This window comes from Netta rufina (genome assembly GCF_964035555.1).
Source record: "Netta rufina genome assembly, chromosome: 2".
Lineage (NCBI taxonomy): Eukaryota > Metazoa > Chordata > Aves > Anseriformes > Anatidae > Netta > Netta rufina.
This window is the reverse complement of record NC_140124.1, coordinates 35,368,053-35,391,349: the sequence shown is the minus strand read 5'-3', so window position 1 is coordinate 35,391,349 and position 23,297 is coordinate 35,368,053. Positions and strand designations below refer to the sequence as shown.

Genomic DNA, 23,297 nt, shown 5'->3' with positions numbered 1-23,297 from the left:
GCTGTGGTAGCCCTAAGCACGACGCAGTTAGGTGAGATAGACATGTGACGCTCAGCGTTGTAGCAGAATATGTATTGCCAAAGGATATTCTTTATGAGACTATGAATTCAAGGTGTGCGTATTATTACCAAAAAAATAGGGTTGTGGTGACAGTTTTTAATGGTATGGGGATGTAGCTAATGATCAGTGTGGAGAACTGAGCAGTTTAATCTGTGGCTTGTATATTTTTGGTTTGATAAATTAGTTCTTCTTGTCTGTGCACTTGCTGGTGAGAAGCGTGGTTTGTACTAAACTTAACTAGTGAATTCCGGTCATAGGCTTTGAAAGATTTTAGTGTTGCTTGTGGCTTAACCAATAAGCAGATGTGAAACATTTCTCCTTTTCTAGCATTTCTTCTTCCTATTCTATCACTGATGCAACTGCTCTCTCCAGTATTGAATAAACGGTCCCCTGTTAGAAAAACTGACATCTGGAAGACTCTTCACAGTACTTCACATAGCAATGTTCTGACTCAGCCATTAGTTGTCAGAGCTCAAATCGGGGTCATCTCAAGAAATCTGTAATGCCTTTTACTTCCAGCAAGAGCTGGCCTGAAAATCTGCTTAATGTTGTCATTCAAAATTTACATGGTTTCATTAGGCTTATTAAAGGCAATGAAAAATGCAGCAGTATGTAACACTGATAAAGTCCTTTCACCTTGCTATTTCAAATCACGCTTATGGACGATGAGTTTAGCTTTCCACTAGCCCTGGGCAGAGGTATTATCTCAGTTTTATGGACAGGAAAACTGAGTTAGATTCAATGACTTGTCCAAGGTCATACATAAGACTGATAGTATTGGGGAAAAAATGTCCAGACTTGTCTTAATTACATAATTTTTTGAATAAACTCACTGTCGTAGAAAAGATATATTTGTATCTATGTCTTGTCTTATGGGTTTTAAAACTGATTTTCAATGTGAATTCTTGCACACACACAAAAAAAACAAAACAGTATTTTCCTCAGATGCGTGATTCTCACAGCTGAGAATATTTAGAAGAATATCTTTTTTTTTTTTTTCTTCCAGAGTTCAGTTCACTGCTTCCTACAAAAACTTTGTTGTAGTCCACTTTGGCTCTGTTGTTCTCTGCCTTTGTAAGATAAAGCTGCCCTCATTATTTAGCATTCTTGCATTTGCATATGTACAAGAGGGAACAGCTGCTTTCTGCAGGGATTTTGTGTACTCATTCATATTCCCACAGTGGTGGCCTTGTTCTGAAGCACACTGCTACCCTGTGGAAAAGTAGAAGAATACATGGGCAATACAGAAATCTGTTACTAAACATTTAAAAGTACAGCAGTAAAGAAAAAATGTAACCACAGAGTTGCATTTTTAAAATCTGAAGTGTCACGTAACAATGATGTATAAAAAGTCTCTTCCTCTAGAGCTGCTGGAATGTAATGGGAAAAAATCTGTTCAAAAGAAATTTTGCAATCCTCTTGAAGTTTAAAAGACAAAAACAAAAACCAAACTAGTATTATTACTAAGAATGTTTCGTGGTTTTGCCTTATTTTATTTTTTAAATACAAATGGTGGTAGTGCTCATTTCTTGTTTGAAGATGATTTTGGCCTGGATAACAAACAGCTGTTCCCATATCAATGGACAGAAAATTGCGTGACTCCATGTTTCTATACAATTGAGACTTCCAAGCATGATCAAGAAGATAGTTTAGTTCCTGAAGTTTTGTGAATAGCTGGCCAGTCACAAGAATATGGCCCTTCCTTTTTTTTCCTCAATACTTTTACTGTATGTTTTCTTAATGGTTTAACTCAGATTTTAAGATAAATTAAAAATATATGAAAAATTAAATGGCTAAAAATAGATTCTCTCCACAAATTGAAAAACATAAAATCCCTTTTCTAGTTTAGAGATAAAAAGAACTAAAACTCTGGCCAGAAATATGAGAACCCATTAAAGAATGTAATTTGTATGCTTTGAGTTTAGAGAAGAAATTCTGCTTTTCAGTTCTTTGGAAAAGAACAAACGCTTTCACTTTGCATTTGTCTTTAAAATTCTGAAGCATCTCAAAGTGACTTTTGAGGAAAAACTTTAACTCCAGGTGTATGCAATTTTCTTCTAAAGCATTAAGATAGGTACATAAATGAGGTTGCAAATACCCATGCAGTTGAGATGGAATGCGCTGAATGTGATGGTTGCGACTGGACCAAACATTTAAAATAACCAAACGTTACAAATATGATTATGAGCCACTTCCTTGCTGGATTTTTTCCTTCAGTTTTGCCACCTTCTACTGTTGGAGTTCTTGTTTTAATAGTAGTAGATAGTATTAAAATATTTTCAAGAGGGAGGAAGGAACTTACAGAATTATAAATATTCTGCTTATGGATATCTGGAGGAAAAAAAAAAAAAAGGAAGGTCATAGTCTGACCTACAGACCTTGGCAGTGTCCTTTAAACAATCATTAATCATATGTAGTGCATCAAATCATCATGTGCAAGATAACATTAGTGACCTCTCCAACTGAGAATAACAAATGACTTAATTTTCCTTTCTATACATGACAGTAGTGTTGACAACCTCTATGTATATTTTTTTGCCCTGTACCTAATCAACTGATCATTCTCACCACAAAATCTTCCTTTGACTATATTTTTTCACTCCTATTTCTGCATGATATGAACCTTTGCAGACAACATGTAACTGGGTAGTTGTCATACATGCATGTTTATTTCTGTTGAGATATCTGAAAGCGAAGTAGTTTCAGCATCTTTTATGCTGAGGAAATGACAAACTGAACAAGGGAAACAGGGTTATGTTGACTACCTAGCCTTATTTATTTAAATATTCTGTACTTCAAAACGTTGGTAAAAGCACAGCATGTAACAGTATTCTAGGGGAAAACCACATATTGCTTATAGTGTTTTTGGGAATGTCTTTATTCATACGTGTGATCTTAAATAATACACACATCTTCTACATTACTTATGTAAAAGTTGCTTAAAAGTCCTGAAAGAAACATTGCTAGTTGTAACTGGAATTGTGATGTACTCAGAAATGTGACTTTATATGCAGTTAGGGAGTTAGAGTAAATATTTTAGAGCTATACTGAAGACTTAATTGCCTGTCAGCTCTTGAAAAGGTCTTGTTAAACCAATTATAACCCTGTGATGTCTCAGCGTCTATTCTGTGTTGGCCAACTCTGCAGCTACGGGGTAGTGGAGTCCACAGGATCAGTGTGTATTAGGGGGTTAAAAGGCACCTTAGGCAATATTTCGTGACTGGCTGCCTTCACAGAAATGGCCTCAGGATTTCAGCATTCTGGGCTGTCAGTCTTGCCACTGCCCCACCACCTGCAGTCTGATAGCTCCAGCTGTTTTTCTCCCAGTTTTGGAGCCTGGCCTTAAGCAGGAACATTGCTAGCAGCTGCATGGCTAAGCCCTGCAGAGACTTGCAGCTCACTGGCTGTCCTGATACTCATTCAGCCCTTCACCACAAATTTGGAGGCAAAAATAATGTGCCATCCTGTTGGCACCTTGGGGTGCTGCAAATCAGAAGACTGGCCTCGCTTTTTTTCTTTTTTCTTCCCCCTTCACTGGTGGTGCCAGGTGGTAGCCTGGCTCCCTAGGCATTTTCCTGACCAAATTTCACTGAATGGCAGTGGGACAGAGTTCATGGAAGTGCAAGATATTTAAAGATTTTGTTGCTGCTGCAGACTTTCTTGCTGCCTTTTATTTATATTTTTTCTTTTTGGCACTCTTACATCATTTAGAGACCAGATTAGCAGTCTCTGCTGTTAGTTGCTGAAACCGAGTGGTTCATAGGAGAATGCTTGAGAGCAGAGAAAAAGGACATCAGAAAACAAATCTCACTAAACACTCTAAAATACCATGCAACTTTTTTTGGAAATCATAGTGGACGAATACGCTCTAGGTTTTTACCATGTAACTGCGCCACTGGAAGCTATCAGGACAACCCTTAGAGCGTTGGTTTCACTGTTCATCCGCCAGTCAGTCAGGACTAACTGCAGCTAGGCTTAACCAAGTAATACTGTCAATAGGGTAAAGTGCAACTCTCTTATTTGATCTTACAGGCTATACCCAAGATACTCATCGTGAGAGCATCAGTTGCAATAGGTGTCTTTGTTGTGTGTGCTCTTTTTATTGTTCATTTGAGGTATTGCAAATTAAAACTGATTAGACATTCTTTCCATAACCCAACTATATATTGAAGCTACACTTGAGCTGTACCATTATTGCTCTGTTGAAGTCCCGCATGCATTTTTTGTCAAAAATATTTTATGCAACAGCTTCCAGATCTACGCAGTGAGATTCAATTTATGAACATCTGAATAAGAGAAGAAAGATTGATAAATGTGAGCCACTGTGCAATTTATAATCCCTCACATATCTACAAAATGCCTTTTTTCCTAATAAGCATCCTAGCATGCTTTTTAACCACTAAGATTCAGGTTTCATCTTTTTTGATGGCTTGCCTTAAGGAAAAAATCTAGAATTTTAGTTCAAAAAAATTATTTTGACTCTGAATTTGAGTTTGACTGGCTAAAACTCTCCTAGAACTTGCTGGGAGAAAGTTTCATGTGCTGTGCTGTGCTGTGCTGTGTGCCCTGCACGTCTTCTGCTTCTCAACCTGAAAAGGATAGCATGGATGTGACCAGACACAAAGTTCACTACTTGCCTCTGAGTCTTTGTCACCACACCTAGCTTCAAATGGTTAGTCAAGTCACTAATTTTTAGAAGGCTAAGCTCTTCTTAGAGTGGAAGGGGGGTCAGAAGATTGGTGTCTTTTTCTTGAAATATGGTGATCTGTTTTGTGCTGCAGCTCACCTCTTGCATCCTTCAAATGATGTTTTTCAACAGTGACACTCATGTTTAATAAACAAATGATAAACTTTTGGTTGCTCTGTGTAGTAGCATGTGTCTTTGGTCATGTTTTTAGGTTTTTAAGGTTGACAAGATCTTAACAGTGAAACAAACAGAACAAATCTGTGTGCTGAGTCCACCTACTTAACAAGATTCTGTTGTTACAGAATCTAAATCCCTCTGCTGGGCTTCAGCCTTCAAGGTTGAAGTTCATTGTTGCCCCTTAAAGCTAGTGCTCCAATGCTATTTTTTCCCTGTGGATCTATTTTGAATTATAAATCAAGCACACCAAGGTTTTTATGTATGCTGTGACTATACCTGGTGACTTCTGTCAGAGTTTCTTGCTCTGCCAGTTGTGTTTAAGTGCATGCCTGAATCTAAATTGCATTTCTAGAGCCAGATGGATAAATTAGGCTCTGTAGCCCAGTAATGAATGTATAAGCCAACCCAGCATGTTTCAGTTTCTGGTCTCAGCACCAGTTTCTCTGATTTTTCTCTTAATACTTTCTTGTTTTTTGCCCTTGGTGAGGGACAGGAAACCACATACCAAAACAACAGCAACGAAACGATCAAAAAACCCAAACAAATTTACAAACAAAACGCCTGTCCCTTTCCCAAAACAACCACTCCCTCAAATCTGGCTGAGTTTAGCATAGCATTCTTGGAGGGGTAAAAGTCTCAAAACAGAGGAAAATCTGGAAGGGCCACGCCAATCTCTGTTGTAAAATTAATCTCAAAGCTACAGAGATGTATGTAGATGTAACCAAATGTTTTTGTCTCTGTTCTAATTAAGCATCACTGTTTTGTTCCTCTTGTACTATAGACTATGTGGTGACCTTTGTGCTTTTTTTTTTTTTTTTGATCTTAATTTAGTTCTATTGCTTCAGCTCGTTCCTTCGAATAAAGGATGCTAATTTATTTGTATTTGCACAGATGGCCATGTCATTTTTTCACTTAATATGCTCCAACACATTCTTTTCTATTTTTTGTGTTTCTATAGAAATTTCTTTCTCTCAGAATTCCTTGTGCAACTGTATTATAATAACGTTTAACTTTATGAATAAAAAATTCAGAAAGGTACCTTTTGGGACTAGAAAATATGACAGTAGGTGCTGCCTCCAAGAAATAATTAAATGGAAATGTGATAATATGTGCGAGAGGGTGTTGCTGAGACTGTTTGTAAACTTTTGATTTCTAAATGTTGCCTTCAGGCTTGGTAAGAAAAGCTCAGTGTTTGTAAAGATTATCCTGACAGCAATATGCTGGGTCAATTGTCAAGACATGTTTAGCATGGGGGGACGTATTAATCTGCTACAGCTACCACTGTAAGTGGTTGGAATAAATAGAGGGCTCAAGCAGATGAAGAGGGATTAACTGTGTAAATTGAGCAAACTCTTCAATCACTAAACCAGTGATTTTACAAAGGATTAGTCTGCTTTTACAAATATTGATTACTGATTTGTTACTTGGAATGAAGATGATATAACTTGTGCAGTTGCTACGTAGTATGCTATGTGAAGTGTACATCATTCATATTAATGGGATTGTCATAGACATTATAGAAACTGACAGATTTATTATAGCAGTTGCCGTTAGCATTGTCATAGTTGTGTCAGCGTTTCCATTAAAAGTCCCATTTCCATTTTTTCGTGTTCATAGATCAACTTTAAAATTTGCTCAGTTGAAATTTTGGCAATACCTGTTTATAGCTTTGACACAATTATTATTTCTGCGCGCTTCTAAAGAGAACTGAATCAACAATTTTTAAATTGTAAGAAAACACTGTATGTGACTTTTAAAAAATGATTACAGGTTCACCACGTTCCTTGTTTTTAGTACAGCTTTTGAGTGACACTGTATTTTCATTAGTTTTATTAAGCCAGGCTTGTAAAGGAGTGTGTGTTAACTAGCTGATGTGGGGGAGGGACTTTTTATATAGATGAGCTCTTTTGCTTATCTAAAGGATTGACTGGCTTTTTTTGGTGTTACTAGTCTGATAAAGATTACTTTTCCTACTAATCTTGTCCCACGTATATCCTCAGATTGTAATGCTACCACTAAATACTGTCCCGCAGACTAAGCAACAGTGCTCATTTAGAAGGCTCAGTTGATTCATACACCTTCAGAGTTACAACTGGCATGAGTTTCAACAGTGGTATGTTCATCAGCTGGCTTGTCCTTCTAATTCTTAAGTTAGGTTTATGTGCAATGGTGGGATTAAGAGCAACGCAGGTGTCCCTTGATTCACATACCACACAGAGGAAGAGATGAAGGAGTTTGAAAAGATTCCTGATACCTATGCAGTTATTTCCTCATAGTAAAAGTCTTTACGTTTTTTTTTCTTTATTTTTTTCTATTTAATGCTTGTTTGCTTGTTTCTCTTAGTGTGTCTTCTTTCCAGTCTTATATAGACAGGACACAAAAGAATCGAATCACAGCTATTCCCTCAGTTTTCTGTTCCCAAACTGTCATCCCTGTTGCAGAATATAGTGATAATCCTGGTTTGTGAACTTCCAATACCTTAACTCTTCCAATTTTCCTGTTGTAGAGACTGAAGATGAAGAAATTGTATGCTTTAACCATAGGTAAACATGAGTTGGCATTAAGGAAGTCAATCAGAGTGACTTTCTTTTGCTTTTGGATTTCAATTCCATAGATGGTATCCAAAGAAGATTTTAATCTGGTTTCTGTCTTTAGAGATTCAGATGTGTTCAAGTGAAATTTTCCAAATAAAAATGAATATAATTGTTGTTTATTGCAAATAAAGATATTCCTAGTATGCCACTTGGTACTAAAACCCGTAATAGCTGTATAGAGTCATCTCAGAATGATGATAATCATATGTGGAAAAAGTCCATTGTCTAGCTTGGTATTGCTCAGATCATTTAAAATTGAAATGGGTGTTTCAAGTAACTAGACATAATAAAACTGGACTTACAGGTGAACTGGTGAAGTTGGTCTGATTTGTTCTTTGCTGTTCGGTGAATAGCTTCTGCCAGAGCTTCTCTTGTTGCCTGCATCTTCAAAAGTGTGGATTTCTTCTGAAAACTTCAAATGCAGTGAAAGTATTAGCAAAGTTAATTCTTTTTAAAATTGGAGTTGGTATTGGAAGATGGTTCTTCCCATTGTCCTCAGTACTGCAAGGTGAGTGACCACTGCAATTGACACCTGGAGAGCTTTCAGGAAAACCAAGTATTCTCTTAGCTTCTTGCAGTGTTTCCTGTATTCTTTTAAGTTGGGTCACATGCAACTAGAACAAAATGGAGAATTTTGTTATCTTTCTGATAGCAAACTCCTTATGAGAGGAGGCTTGAAAATACCTATATACTTCTTCAACAATAAAAACTTTGGATTTTTATTACCTCTTTCAGAGTACTTATAAATAAAGACACTGTGTTGGTCACTCCTGTTTTTATTTTTTACTGTTACAATCTTTTTTAACCTTCTAATAGTCTTTCTCTGCAGATTTTTTTAAAGTGCAATGTCGTTATTGAAGTAGACTAAGTCTCCATAATGAACGATATTTGACGTATGTTTTGTGTGCAGCAGTGAACTTGAAAGGTTCATGTGACGTTTTTTCCCTTTTGTTTTTATTTTATAAAGGCTTGTCTTCATTTGCAGACTACACTGGAAAGTCTTACCTCCATCTTAATCCACATTAGCTTTTGGATATAGAGGAGCTTTTAGTGTGATAGTTCGCTGATCATAGATTTTTACTTAAATTATCAGTAGTAGAAGAAATGTATCAAAATGAGGTAATGAGGCAGAACATTCAAGCCATTTTGTGTTTGCAGGAATACATAAAATGTCGAAAATGAAAATTATAGCTTTCTTAGACCTCTCTTCATTGAAATCTGCAAATGCCACTTTTAAAGATTTGGTTCTGGTTTTAGCTGACTGTAGGAATTCTAATCTCTTCCTTCATACAGATGAAAGATTTCCAGCACCGACCAGTAATGTTAAAAATTTTTTTGATCACGGATATGAGCTGTTGGAGCATTTAAAATGCTCAAAGTGTGTATGCATGTTTCCTTTCAGAAGCTTAGCAGGCCAAGACTTTGGCCAGCAGTCAGAACAGTTGGAACTTTGCAGCCTACAGAACTAAGCCAAGAGGGCTGCCACTTGGCATGAGTGACTTTCATATATAAAACATCCAACAATTTATGTTGGGGGTTTTCATTGGTGTTTTATGGTAGTCTGAGAATTTCCTTCTTTCTCTGGATTTCTTCGATATTGCTTATTGTACACACAGCATGTTACCTTTCTGATGAGAGCAGTAGTTAAAATGTTCCCCTGCCTAAATGCCTAAATATCTCTATCACAGATTGAAATTCACATTGGATGATTTTCACTTTCAGCTAAACAGCTAGATTTGGCATTTCTCCAATTGTACTTTTTTTTTTTTTTTTTTTTTTCAGTGTCCTTAAACAAGCTTCCAGAACTACAAAGTGAACAATTTAGGCAACAAAGTTATAGGCAACAGATCTTCCTTGGGAGAGATTACAGTGCAACAAAATATTGGGAAAAGATGAATTAAGAGGAAGAAAAATTCTATGCTATTTGTTTGATAGGTGATTTGTGAAGAATCCAGCTTGGATGGTATTACCAAAATCTGGATAACAGTCAGAATGAATCTGGGTAACAGTCACAGAATTCACTTAAGCTCTCATAGATATGTCAAAATGTTGTTGAGTAATAAATACTTGGGTTACTAGGATGCTGAAACTAAAAGAACGTGTACTACATATTTTAAAATACCATTTGAGAGTTCATTGTTTCCCTTTTGAAGAAGTGGCATTTGGCAGCTTTTCTGCCAAAATGTGTTTAACTCAACATGAGAAATATTTAATAGTTGTCATTGTTTACTGGCAGTTTAGGCTCATTTGCTGAACAAAATCTGCCAATCAACCAAAGAGGAAACTTTAGACTCTTCAAAACTACTAATTCAAAGAGTCAGGACAAAATCAGGAAAGTAATAGAAATCTTGTTCCAATTTCTGTAACTTTTTGTTAAGCATTGTGATATGTGCTTATTTCCAAGGGATTCTTATACTTACCAGGTGGTTATTTAAAAATAGTAGTAAACTGTGGTGTATTGTAGTATTACCTTTTCCAGATGTTTTAGATGTTAAGCTGAAAATTGTTTTTTTTCACCTGGCCATATTAAATACTAGCTTTTAACTTGCTGTTTGATAAACCTATAGGACTTTCTTCCAATTAGTCATCTGGGAATACAGGAATCATGATGTGGTTAAAGATGCTATCCATATGCATTTTGACATCATGCTGGTCATACTCCAGCTGTAGACTCTTTATTCCTGACCTTTTAATTTTCTCTGATTAGCTAACAGCACCTTCTGCAGTTCAACTATTGTGTGGATATTCTGAATCCTTAGTTAGGGTTTCTAATCAAAATTGGATGTGTGTGCTTGTCTGTGAGATGATGCTGGGAAATTTCAGCTTGCCTACATCATTTCATGAGAATTTCCAGTACCCCTAATTGAACCATGATGTGTTTTTTTTTTTTTTTTTTTTTTTTTGTCTTCTATCTGCGGTGGAGAGGCATTGCTTTTATCTGTGCATTTTCCTGCAGATTTTATTTCTGAAAACCAAGTAGGAAGCTGAGCTTCTTGTTACATGGGCATAATTTGTATTTTCAACTTCTACGACAGACATGCTTTTCTGTTAGCAGTAGTGTGGACCTCTGGATGATGGAAACCTTTCTGCCTCTTTCCAGAATGATTGATTAATCTGTAATGATCCTTGGAGGGATGTAAGCAAAACTTTAAAGTTTCTGTGCCTTGTATTGCAGTGGTATGAGCAGTAGAGCTTGTACAAGAGACCTTTTCTTTATTGCTGTATCTTCCTTCTGTTGTCTTGCCTGAGAATCTTTGAGAAACAGCAGAAGCGGGAGGGCTGCTCCTGTGAAGCATCCCAGGGTTGGTTTTGTAACCCTGAGGGATAATGGCAGCCCACAGTGGAAAATATTGCTTCTTCTTTTTCTTTGCTTTTTAAAATTACCAATTATCCATGAGAAAGTCAAATCTGGATTAAGGGGCAAAAACCATTATCTCTGTTGTATATTAACGTGTTATGCAAAATGTGACAGTGGGTGTTTTAGAACCAATTTGAAAGCCATCAAAAGAATGCATAAGTCCAGGACCGTACTGGTTTATGAAGACCTTGCAAATTCAAAGTTAAGTTTAGGCAAGCAGTGTGTGATCCAGGATAATTCCATTAAGCTGTGGATCCTGGTGAATGGAGACTGAGTGGCTGACTCCAGTAATTTATTTAAAAAAGAAGCCTTTGTCAAATGAAATATGTTACAACTATTAAAGAAGCTTTGCACAGAAAACAGATGAGAATTGAGAAGCCATAGATGTAAGATTTTGTTAATTTAAAATATCTAAATACACAGTTATTTAATTAGGGGGTAATTGAAAATGACTAAAAGAGATTTCAAGCATGCTAAGCACTTAAAAGAGCTCAGTATTTCTGTAAAGAATATGTCACAGTGGTTTTCAGGCTGCCTGGCTCACTGCCTTCTCCTGAACTTACAGGAAGGAAGGGAGGAGAAATCCTCATACCTCTCTCCTTACACGGGAGGAGTGAAGAAGAAAAAGTCAGCATTTAGGCCTTTGAGGGTGTAGTATTAGTGTTCGTAGCCCAAACTTCAGATCCCAAATTAGAAAGAATTAAATAACTAGAAACAGATGCTGCTTTAAGTATTCTTAATAAAATACACGGCTGGCTCTTCTCAGAGGAGTATATTAAGTAGGAGTATTTTGAAGGAATAATTATAAATTATTAGAGAACACGATGGTGAATGCTAGGCATGGCTCTGGAGCAAAACTTCACAGACTAGAGAGTCTTTGGAACATTCTGAAGGCCAAAATGTGAACTTTTCATGAATGAATGTTTCAGAACCCAAATGTTACATTTATTGCTCTAAATTAATTATGTTTTCTTTAAGATTTATCTTTTCATTCTTGCACGTTAGACTAATTCATAGCTATTAGGCTGCTACATTGGCAAAGTACTAAAGTAGCCTTCATGAAGGTGTTGAAGACGGTTAATGAAGCTAGAGAGATTTTATGTGAACTTCCAACTGATGGCTTTTCCTTAATCAGAAGACTCTGGGAAATGAGATTTCTTTATTATTTTTTTTTAAGTTCAGTATACATTAATCTTCACTAAAAAAAAAAAAAAAAAAAAAAGGGTAGGGAGAAGGCATGCTTATAAAAGTAAAACACCTCTTCTTTAGCCTAACTTCACAGTGGTTGTGCAACAGATGTGACCCCACTGTATTGCTGTGTACAGATTCAAAGTTAATTGAATCCCTCTGCAGTAGCTATTAAAAATGGGTAAACGCTGTATTTCCAGATCAAAATGAAGTAGAGATGTATGAAGAATTTTGGGAGATGTCTGTGAGAAGGGGGATGGAAGGAAAAGAAAGAGGAGTAAAATATGTTTTGTTGCTAGAAACAGTACTCCTTCTTTGCTTACACTTTAACAAAAAAACTTTCAGATTTTTTTTTGTCTATTTGCCCAAGAGATATCCTAAAAGCTCTGAGCTTGAGAGAAGAAAATCTTATTTTCTGCATTTTAACAGATTTTCCTCTCTGGTTTCTAGCTGATGTCAAAGTTTTTACTAGCAATAATTCAAATAGGAATAGATTTCAGTTTCTCCTTTGTTTTCTCCTATAAATGGGTCTTCAGCACAGTGAAAAGATAGCTGGAAAAATAATTTTCAAGAGTAGTGATTTTATATCTATTTTTTAAGTTAAAGGAAGATAAAGTTACTGTTTTTGTTCTCACTACAGTCAAATTAATGTATTTTGTCTTGACAGTTTCTTTTTCCAAGGACTGAAGAATTGTGAACGATTCTTATTTAAGCAAGAAGACTTTACCTTTATAATACTTAGACCTATGGGCCTGTAATCAGCTTAGCTGATGCTGAATTACTTATCTCCACTTCGCCTCTTTAACTTCCCATAAGCATGCTAAGCACCTCTTTAAAATACATTGACCTCTAATTATTTCTTGCTTTATGTATCCCTTAGCCCACATTGAAGAAATTAAAAAAATATATTCCAATTGGTGTACAGTGCAGAACAATACAACCTGCTTTTGTTTGGCTTTGTTCTGTATGAAGAATTAAACTTTTACACAGTTGCATTTTCTAGAACTCAAAATGCCATGTATAATGATTAAATTTCATACTTTATCATGTAAAGTGACACTGATTAAACTGTTTTTAAGTAATGGGGGGCAAAATTGCGTTATTCAGGCTTTTGACCGTGAGATTACCAACTTGCAAAAATTCTAGCTATGCCATCAACTTCAGGCTGAGGTCTTTCTGAAGTCACAAGATGCACTGGATTTGTGGGATTTGTGCACTGGGACCTGTGCATTAATACACCTACCTTGGTAACATTCACTCACTTCTGAAGGCAGAGCATGGCTGGTAAACAAGCTGGCTTTATGCTTGAGTGAGAGCATTTCACTTTCTTTTCAGTGGAGGAATTTTCAGCCTGGCAGCAATAGCATTATAATAACTGCCAGCTGCTCACTTGGCACAAGAGTGCCTAGAACCAAGAGGAAGAACCTGGTGCATTTATGTATAATTTATTTTTCTCCAAGACTTGAAGGTTTAGGCCTCATAAATATTTTTATCTGGTCTTTGTATGCATCAGTCTGGGAATATGCAAGTGGAGCCTGCAGATTTTGGTTTGGAGTACATTGCAGTAATTCCCACCAGGATAAGATGAGAAATTATTTTGGGGGATTCGTCAGTGAGTGGGTGGTCAAGAAAGAAGGAAAACCTTTAACAGTAAGCAGATGGACCTCCCTCATTTTATACTATCTATTGGGGATGCGAGATAATCATCTCCCCAAATATTGGACAGTATAGACATGATTTTCACATCAAAAGAAGAAAGTTCAAGACATTATTTGTGAAGCAGGAGCTCGGGAATGGAAAGGAGACGTTTTTGTGTTCTCAGCTCTGTACCTGCCCACCACTGTCAAGGCTGCAGAAATGGCATCTGCAGGGGCTCACAGGAGCAACATTTGTACCTGTATCTGTAAACTCACACAGCTGCAAGCAACAGACCACTTTTTGACTCACAGTGCCACTTTCATCTAGTATTTACACCTGGTTTGAAAACCTACAGCCTACCAGAGGAGAAAATAGGAAAGGTTATGGGTTTTTGGTAATGTCTTTATTCATAAATTCTTGAGACATATCTGGAGACAGACTGTAAGGGGCAAAAAAGGTAGCAAGTCTTGGTGGTCTCTGTTAGGCTGATTCTGGGAGAGAAATTTTACTCTGATCTGGTAGTAATTGGGCTATATGTTATCTGTGCAACAAACACTGAGGCACCCAAGAAAATTAACACCAGTAGAAGCTATTTGGCATTCCTAAGATGCAAGCTCCTTGCATCTCTAAGTTTCATTTCTTATGGGGGACAATCTCCAGTGAATTAGAGGAGACTGAGATCCAGACCATTTCACTTGCATCTGTGAGGGAGGGGAGAAATTTATCCTTGCTCTGAAGAAGTCGTGGAGCATGCGTGAGAGTATAGTATGGGACTGGCATTTGAGAATTCAGAGCTCTAAACTCAAAAGGAATACGTGATTTAAAAAATATTCATTCTTTCTTGGCAGTCTCTGTGTTAAGTAGATTTTCTGGAGAAGGAGCTGTCTAATTCAAACTTCCATACAGTAGTCATTTAATGAGTCTCTGATCTCAGCTGCTGGTGTAACGTAAACAAAAGCTGCTGTACTATAACAAAGTGCTGCTTTATTTTATTTTATTTTTTGAAGATTTGTGCCAAGCCTGTTCTATTTCAAATGAATGGGGAAGCAACATTTTGACTGAAAGCAACAGCTAAAAAGCAACCTGCTATGCAAATCCCAAACTTTTAGTTGGGAGCTCCCACATATAGGGCTTGCAGTTCCCTCTACCCTCTTGTCCATGTCTCAAACAGGATTTAAAGCAATGAAAGAAATAGAAGAAAGGTAGAGGGGTCTTTTGCGCTGGCTCTAGGCGGTAGCTGGAAGGAAAATGTAATTCTCTTTTCTTTCTTTCCCTCCTTGTTTGTGTTGCAGTACAGGGGTAAGATTTAGTCTATGTTTGTGCCTTCTTCCTGCTGCATATGCACAACACCTGTAGTTAATATGAATATGAGAGGAGGTGGTTCTTTCTTTTTCCTTTATCCTTTTGATGCTACTTGTTCTTCCTCCCCTTTCCTCTAGATGTGCAGGGGAATGAAAGAGAGAATTTAGTCAGATTTATGCTTTTTCTTTCACGTACAGCTGTATATGTCTTGGAATATTACAGTTTGGTCCCTCTCCCCTGCCCTTCCACTAAAGTTTCATCATGTTTCATGGTTTCCAGGCTTCTCAGACAGCAGTAGGATAATAAGCCTGTGATCTATTTCTGCTTGGGCTACTTACAGGTTTTGGTCGACAGTGAGGCTGACCAGCTGCATTTTGTTTCATGGTGCTGCTGTCGTAGCTTTGAGTAACAGGAAAAGAAACTGGGTTCTCCTCAGGCTGAAGGTGGAAGACTTAATTCTGCAGTGTCACAAAACCAGTGGAAGACGGCATTTTTATCATGCAGGTTCTTTTTCTCACAAGCTGTCAATGCCCTGTGTAGATAAGTGTAGTTTCAGAAACTGCCATCATCAAATTTATCCCAACTGGTCTCAGCAGAAGCAACAAAACTGGAGGTTGGGTGGGATACTGACTACAGCTCTCTGAAATACTTCAGGTAGGGTCATACCCATAGGCAGAATAACTTGAACGAGTCCCCTTAGTATGTTTGGGGCTTTATGTCCCATTTAATTTGTTCACTGAATGCAATTAGTTGTTGGAATTCTTAAATTCAAAAATATACTAATTTTGTTTGTTTATTTAGGTTTTATCCCCTACACATCTGTGGGGATGCTCCGTTTTAAAATCAGCCCTGCTGGGTGAGGTGAAGCTGGAAGTGTTGCACACTGATGCCTCCCAATGACCAACTTAAAGCAGCACACTATGTCTGTTTGTACAAACTCTTCCCCTCCCCCACTCATAATATCATCATTAGATCATCTGTTTAAGTAACTATTAAACTTACTATATACCAGCCAGCAAGTGTCTTTGTGTCAAATTCTCATTTAAAGTTGTGCAGTGGTTGCATACATATCAAGAGAGGGGGAACAGCTGCATCACCCGAACGTGTCTGTACATGGAGCCAGTAGCTCTTGTATTTTTAACACAGGAGTAAGAATTCCAAAAAAGTTGAAATGATATCTAGTGTGCTGCCCAGCTGAAAAAAAACAAAACAGTGGAAATGCCAATTCATGTAAAATTCTGTCTACAACCTTAGTATCCAACACAAACTTCAGTCTTTTGTTGTCTGAAGAGCAAGTTGTGTTGTTTAAGGAGTAATTTTGTACTTATAAAAATAATATTCCCTGTATCCTCCTACCTTTTTTCTTGTGTTTCCCTCATACAACTGTATTTAAATAGGGCAACGATAAACTAACTCATTTTTGAATGCCAATTAAAAAAAACAAATCTATTATAAGGGACAACCTAAAAACCCAGGAAGTAGATAGCGCCTTCCAGAGACAGTGTTTTTAGTTCAAGGTCAAACAATTGATCTTTAACCCACCACACACAGTTTAAAGTGGTTGTTTAGCACAGGGGTTGTCTGCTGATATCAGTGCTTTTTTGCATATTTTTATGGGTAGAACTTAATGAGATTACATATATTTTGATGAAGAATTGCTACCGTGTAAGCTTGCCACCTACCTACAGTGACTCTTATGAATATTTGATGATTGTAAGTAGTAGGAACTTCACTGTGATGCTCACACACTCAAAAAAAAAAAAAAAAAAAAAAGGCAGCAGCACAGCAATAGCTTTTGTTCTGATTTTTTGCTTGCAGTAAACAGTGAGACATTCTGTACGTGTTATTAGACATATCTAAAATGTTTCTGAAAACTAGCAGTTTTGTTTGAATCATAATTTTATTCACTTACTGAGGGAAAGATGTAGGGTGGAAGTGCAAATTTTAATGCCTACATTTCTATTTTAATTTGAGTTAGGGTCGACTGGTCAATCTTATGCTTCTAGCTATGAATTAATAGTTGAGAAAGAGGAAAGAAAACAGTGGTTCGTACCATTTTGCAGATGCAGCAGTGCTCTACAAAATCTGAAAATAATATCTGTCGAACAACAATTGTGTAGGCTTCTGTGGAATGTCTTTGGTCTGTGCAGTCTCACCTTATAAATCCTATTTGTCTAAACAGTGCTTTGCTATCATATTGCAAATTAGGCAGTGTCTGTCAATAGCAGGTGTTACATTTTATCATCCCTTCATCTATTTTTTTTTTCCAGTATAATATATGCTCTTCACCTTGTATGTTGTTTCAAGATATTTTTGTGTGAAGCTATTATTGAAAACCAGATTCTCGATACAATTGCGTGAATTGTGATACTTGTTTTTTGTTTGCACATTTGAAAAATCACTGCTTTTATTACCAGCTGACTTTGCTGACCCTGTTCAAAACACAAGTTAACTAAGTTGCCATAATTTGTTTAATTTATATTCTTTTCATTTTCTTCTGAGATTTGTAGGGGCAGCTACATAGCTATATTTTTCTTAGTGGTGATGACAGCAGCAACAGCTCTAACATTCATAGTTTTTGTACTTAAAATAATCTGGTGTAGTAGTTACTAGAATTATTTTCTCCTGTAGCTCCTGCATATTAAGAGTATAAGAATTCATTAATGCTACTATATTTTTTTTTTTTTGAAAAGCTGGAATTTACAGAACTTATTTTTCTTTCAGGGAATCTGTTTCCTCCTATTGCATGTCAAGATCTTCAGTTTGTTCTGAAGGCTGGATATTTGGAAAAACGCAGAAAAGGTAAGTTTAACTATCTTTGTGAAAATTATTTAGTTTGTGTTTTATATCTGGGACATCTATGTGTCAGTATTTGAAGTTGCATATACAACTTTATACAAGAGTGATAAAATTGAATAGAAATTGAAATGTTGAATCATTATGATGCAAAAGAAAGAACAGCAAATAATTGCTTCTATACTGATAAAAGAAAATTCCATTTCTTTGACTAAAAAAATCATGCTGTGAAAGTCCAGCATCAGCCATAATTCAGAGACTTTTAGGTACTTTTTGAAGAAAACGTGAGGAACGTATGTAAAAGTACCATATGTTGACTTCATGTTTCAGTGAGCATCAAGATTTATTTTCCTTCAAGAGGGCAAATATTGATCTCAGCTTTGGTTCAGTCAATATTTACCTTGATTCAATAAATCTTATATTGTCACCTTAATACCCACTTAATGCAGCAATAACTGTAGGAAATATTTAGGAAGTTGTTCATAATTTCTTTATATTTAATGTTTCACCTGACTTCTCTCTTTATATGTTTTCAAATTCCCATTTACTTCCTTGCCACCAGCTTTTATTTCTGGTTTTCCTTCTCAGTGCCATACATTTGTCTTCTTCACGTCCAGATTTTGCTTCCTTTACTTAGCATTCTTCCAATCTCCTCCCTCTTCCCTCACCCTCAAAAAGAAGTAACACATTTGTGTTCAATAATGCTGTAAAGTGATGTAACACAAATTATATTATTTGCAGACCACAGTTTTCTTGGCTTTGAATGGCAAAAGCGGTGGTGTGTCATCAGTAAGACAGTCTTCTACTATTATGGAAGTGACAAAGGTAATTATAATAATAATGATGAACCTTTAAAATGATCTTTTAATGAAGAGAAGAAGTATGAAAATAAGAGGAAAAATGAAAGTTCTGGTGGAGTTGGAAACTGAGAAAATAAGGGCAAATGAAACTTTTGAAAAAAAAAAAGTTTGTAAAACAGTGCTTTGAATTTTATAAATATATAAAATATTAAATCTCTGAGGATATGTAACTGATGTGCCCATTTTATAAAGCAGGAAAACTGAGGAAAAAAGTTTAAATTACTTGTAAAGCTACCTTATGTGCCAATAACAGCTAGCTATTAGGTTTGATAGTATTCTAGTACTTAATTAATGTACTGGACAGCAAATGCTCTTTCTGTCCAAATGGTGTTTTCATTTTAAAATACCCTACAGCAATTACACCTTCTTTGTTGTTTAAAGATGTCTGACTCCAGGAAAATGTCTAAAAACCACACAGTGGAGTTTCATGTTTCTTTCTAAATTACATTCTGGAAAAGTTAGAAATGAAATAAGATATTTAACTAGAAGCCAGTCATGGAGACTAAAGCTAGCTTCTAAATGTGATTTTTGATGGTCAGTTTTGAAAGAATTTGGCATAAGTGTTGGGATATCACTTTGAATATTAAATAATTTTCAGTCAAATAAAACTTCCTTTAAATTGTGTGCCAAGTGTATTTTGTATTTGAGGGTAAGGTAAACTATACAGAGTGATATCTGTAATTATTAAAAGTGCAATTGTCTCTTTTTTCTTAAAGAAAAAACAGAACTTATTTCTGTGCAAACTTTCAATTTAAACTTTTTTCTTCTGCTTATGTTCGTATGACTCTACATGAGATTAGTGCAGATAGTCTTTTCATATGGTTTTAATTTAATTTGGTTCAGTTTGTTTCATTACTCAACATGCTGACTCAGTTAAACTCATTCTGTCTTTAAAAAAAAAAAAAACGAAAAGGTAAGGATATAATTGTATCTCATGTACTTTGGACTTTTAAGTTTGATTTTCATCTTGCTGCAGTTTCCTCTCAAATTCTGTTTCCAGAATTTTGTTACTATATTTGCTGTATGTCCCCTTTTCTACTTTACTCTTTCCTTGGGATTTACAGATTGGTCAAGCTTCAAAAGCATAAACAATCTTTCTTAGCAAAATGAAAAAAAAAAAAAAAAAAAAAAAGAGGACCTGTGGCCTAATACTGTTTTGTCTATAGTAATTTGTTATTTTCTCTGGAAAATTAGTTTGTGCTGATTGTTTATATATAGTTGCACGTTATATAGAACCCCAAAAACATATATATATATATTTTGACATTATATTGCTAATTCTTAAAGATTGTTTTGGGTTTTCAAAGCTTTGGCTTTTCATCTTCTAGTTTTTGGTCTTTGGATTAAGGTAGGAAGACTGCCTGTCTCCTTTCTTCCATTTTTCTTTTGTAGCAGTTTGGCTGTCAAGGCTGCATTGTAATTTCTAATACCTGTGTTGAAAATTAAGGTACCTGGAAGCACTGGAAGCATGTTCTGCAGCATGGGGTTTGGGGTTGGTTGAAAAATCAGTAATTGATTGGGATATACTGGGACAGCTTTCCTTTATTGATTTTCAGACATGCTTTGGCTTATACATTTAGAGCTTTTGTAGGCCACAGATTTGTTGGGGAAGATCACCTAACCATACCCTAATGACATGGGAGAGGTGCATAGTTGATGGAGCATCTTTTGGGATCTGTGTAGATGTGTCTGGATTCCATGACTAGCTCACTGAGGAAGCAAACATCTCAGATGCATGAAACATGCTGTAGCATTTGGGCCCTTCTTTAGCTGAGACCTTCGGTGCTGCACCAGATAACTTGGGTCATGTGGAGAAGGAAGCTGTGTGGTTCACAACTGTAGGATAACTGAAATATGCATTCAGTTGGCTTAATACAAAACTACTGCCACCTCCAGAACTATTTAGATGGCAGTTATCTAAGTGATGTTGGTCTGCTCTAGCCTGTCTGCAAACATTTTGTATCAGCTGGGCCCTGCTTACTGACAGATTCATGCAATAGGAAAATTCCCCTTTTGTCAATGTGAACCCAGTTTAAAGAGATCAGGCAGATGAGTGGGTCCATGTATGCTTGCAGTCATGCTGCATGTTACCTTTATGAGAAATTTAGTGCTGTGAGTGTTGGGTGGCACAGGTCAGAGAGGTGGCTGGGATTTCTATTTCTTGTTTTGCTATGTTTATGTTTTTAAATTCAGAACATGTAGACCACTAATCTGTGAAGGGTAAGTTATATCTGGTAAAACATGTATTTTGTTGTCCAAGTTTTGATTTTTTTTTTATATGCTTAAATATCAGTGTAACTGAGTGCTAAATTTGAGGGTAAAGATTTATATTGTGTAGATGATTTGATGTTTCCAAAACACTGTTAATTATAGTAACTTTTTTTTTCTTTTTTTTAACATTAGGAGAATAAATATGGAAGGGTATAGAACAGACAAGAACATGTAAGGAAAAGTTGTGGAACCATTTTTCAGACCTGTGTATTGCTAATGAAAAATATGTGGCCTAGTCCAGAAGCATACAGTAAAAGCTAAAGCCCGTGAAAATACAGTAAATGACTGTGTGTGTGTGTTCACATAAGAAGTTACAAGCATCCTTTTAATGGTTGTGATGCCTGCTGGCTAATTCATGTCTTATTTCTTTTTTTCCCCTATTTTTTCTGATACTTTCAGTGCAGCGTGGATAGTGAAGCAGTTATCTCTGCAATACAGACAGGTCTAAGTATGTCACCTACATTTTTGTTTCCTGATCAGTGATGGAAAAACAGACCTTAAAGATTTGACCTAATTAAACGTCGGAAGTGTGTATTGCAGAAAGTGCATCCATTTTTGCACTTGTGCTGCAACATTAATCCGGTATGTGGCCCACACAGAAGTGCAGCACAATGTTGAAGAGAAGCATGTTCAAATACCACGGCAGGCCTGGCTTTCTAGAAGCTCTTCTGGTCCTCGTTTTCATAGTTTTTCCTTCCATAAACATATACAGTCCTTCTCTTTTCTTTGCTTCCATGAAGTAGCTTCCTGAGTTAGGTACCCTGTTTACAGGTATCACTATTTTTCTCTGTGATCTCTAGCAGTGCGTGTGTACTCAGTCACCTAGTTAGTACTTCTATCCCTTCAGACCTCAAAGCGTATGGACAGGAGAGTTAATTTAAATGAATAAATTAACAGCCACGGTTTTATATGCCCTTCTGTCTGAGCAAGCTGGGGGGATCAGCTATATGTTTAGCAAGGTAGTAATTGATAACTGAAATTGGTAATCAAGTCTTGATTCTCCCTAATTACCTACACTTCAGTTTATAGTGCCAATGTAGTGACATAGGCGGAAGAAAAATACCCTAATTAATTCTTCTTTCCCCCACATTATTGCCTTTTTTAACTCCTGAAGTTTCATTGTGCCTGTGGCTATATGTCTGCAATAGTTGTTAATTTTCAAAGGAAGTTCAGATGTGCAAACAGGTAACTCTAAGTTTCAGGAAGGTACAGGTTTATATAAGATCTTGATTCAGGGGATACTAAGCAGAATGTCCAATTGCAAGATGCTATGAAAAAAAATAGGCTTCTCCAATAAAAAAAAAAAAAAAAAAGGAAAAGAAAAGAGATCCTTAGCAAAATACAGTAAACTAGTGCTGGTTGTCTTGTTGAGCAATATATCTTTGTGAATAAAAGAAGGTGCTGCTTCTTCCCTTTTTTTTTTTAATCTTCCCCTAATCAGTAGTTAGTGTAACTGTTAAGTTGATGTCCATTACTTCAAGATTTCCTGTCATCTTGGTGGTTCATAAGTCCTGCATTGCTCTGTAGGCTCAGTTAGTCCACTGGGACAACTTTACAATCCAAGATTTATGTCTGGGATTGAACATAAACAAACTGGTGTACTAGAGTGTTTCAATCTTTGCCTCCATTTTTTCATTTTATCATCTAGATTTCTCAAAAGAGGAAAAAAAAAAAAGACTATTGCAGTTCAGATTTGCAGTCTAAAAGAAAATGTTTGCTATGCATATGTTTGGAAAGGGCTATTCCAAAAGCTGGAAAAGGAATGACCATTTTGGAGATACTGACATATACTATTTTTAGAAAACGTGGTAAAGTATGTGAAACTACATTTAGCATGAAGCCATGTAAACTGTAAGATCTTACAGACTCCTAATTTCAAGATGAAGAGAGCTAAATTATAGATTCTAATAGTATCTATAAATACTTTATCACTTTTCTGAAATCCTTCTGTTTGCCTTTGTTCCTTATGCCTTTCTCTGTAACTTCTTTCCTTTCCACTCTCTAAGTCCTCTCTGTTCTACAGAGTGCACTAATTCTTTTTACATGTGCTAATAATATGGTCACATCGCCTTAGGCCTCAAATTTACAACCCAATCATTTCAAGACCCAGCTGAAGGTTTACTCTCCTTTGTTTTAAAAGTTCCCATGGACTCAGTTACGCAAGGCTACTTCACAACCCTTTTTCTCTGCTTCCCTTGAGACTCCCTTTTCCTAATATAATATTGGCCCTGTTTCCGTTGTTAACAACGTGTCACTATTTTTAGTATGCATGCAGCTCATGTGTAAGAAAAATGTTAAAAATGTTTAAAGTGATCTCAAATTTCATTCAGATCTGTATTGTCTGTTTTAAAACCTAAATGTGCCCT

General features: G+C 36.3%; 1 protein-coding gene across 3 annotated transcripts in view; it reads left to right on the top strand.

Annotated features, from left to right (window-relative positions):
• SKAP2 (src kinase associated phosphoprotein 2) overlaps positions 1 to 23,297 on the top strand; it is a 116,303-nt gene that overhangs the window by 49,796 nt on the left and 43,210 nt on the right. For all 3 annotated transcript variants that reach the window (XM_084282511.1, XM_084282510.1, XM_084282512.1), the window contains 2 exons: positions 17,729 to 17,806; positions 18,542 to 18,625. In XM_084282511.1, coding sequence (XP_084138637.1) covers positions 17,729 to 17,806; positions 18,542 to 18,625 — 162 coding nt within the window. The remainder of the gene's footprint in view (positions 1 to 17,728; positions 17,807 to 18,541; positions 18,626 to 23,297) is intronic.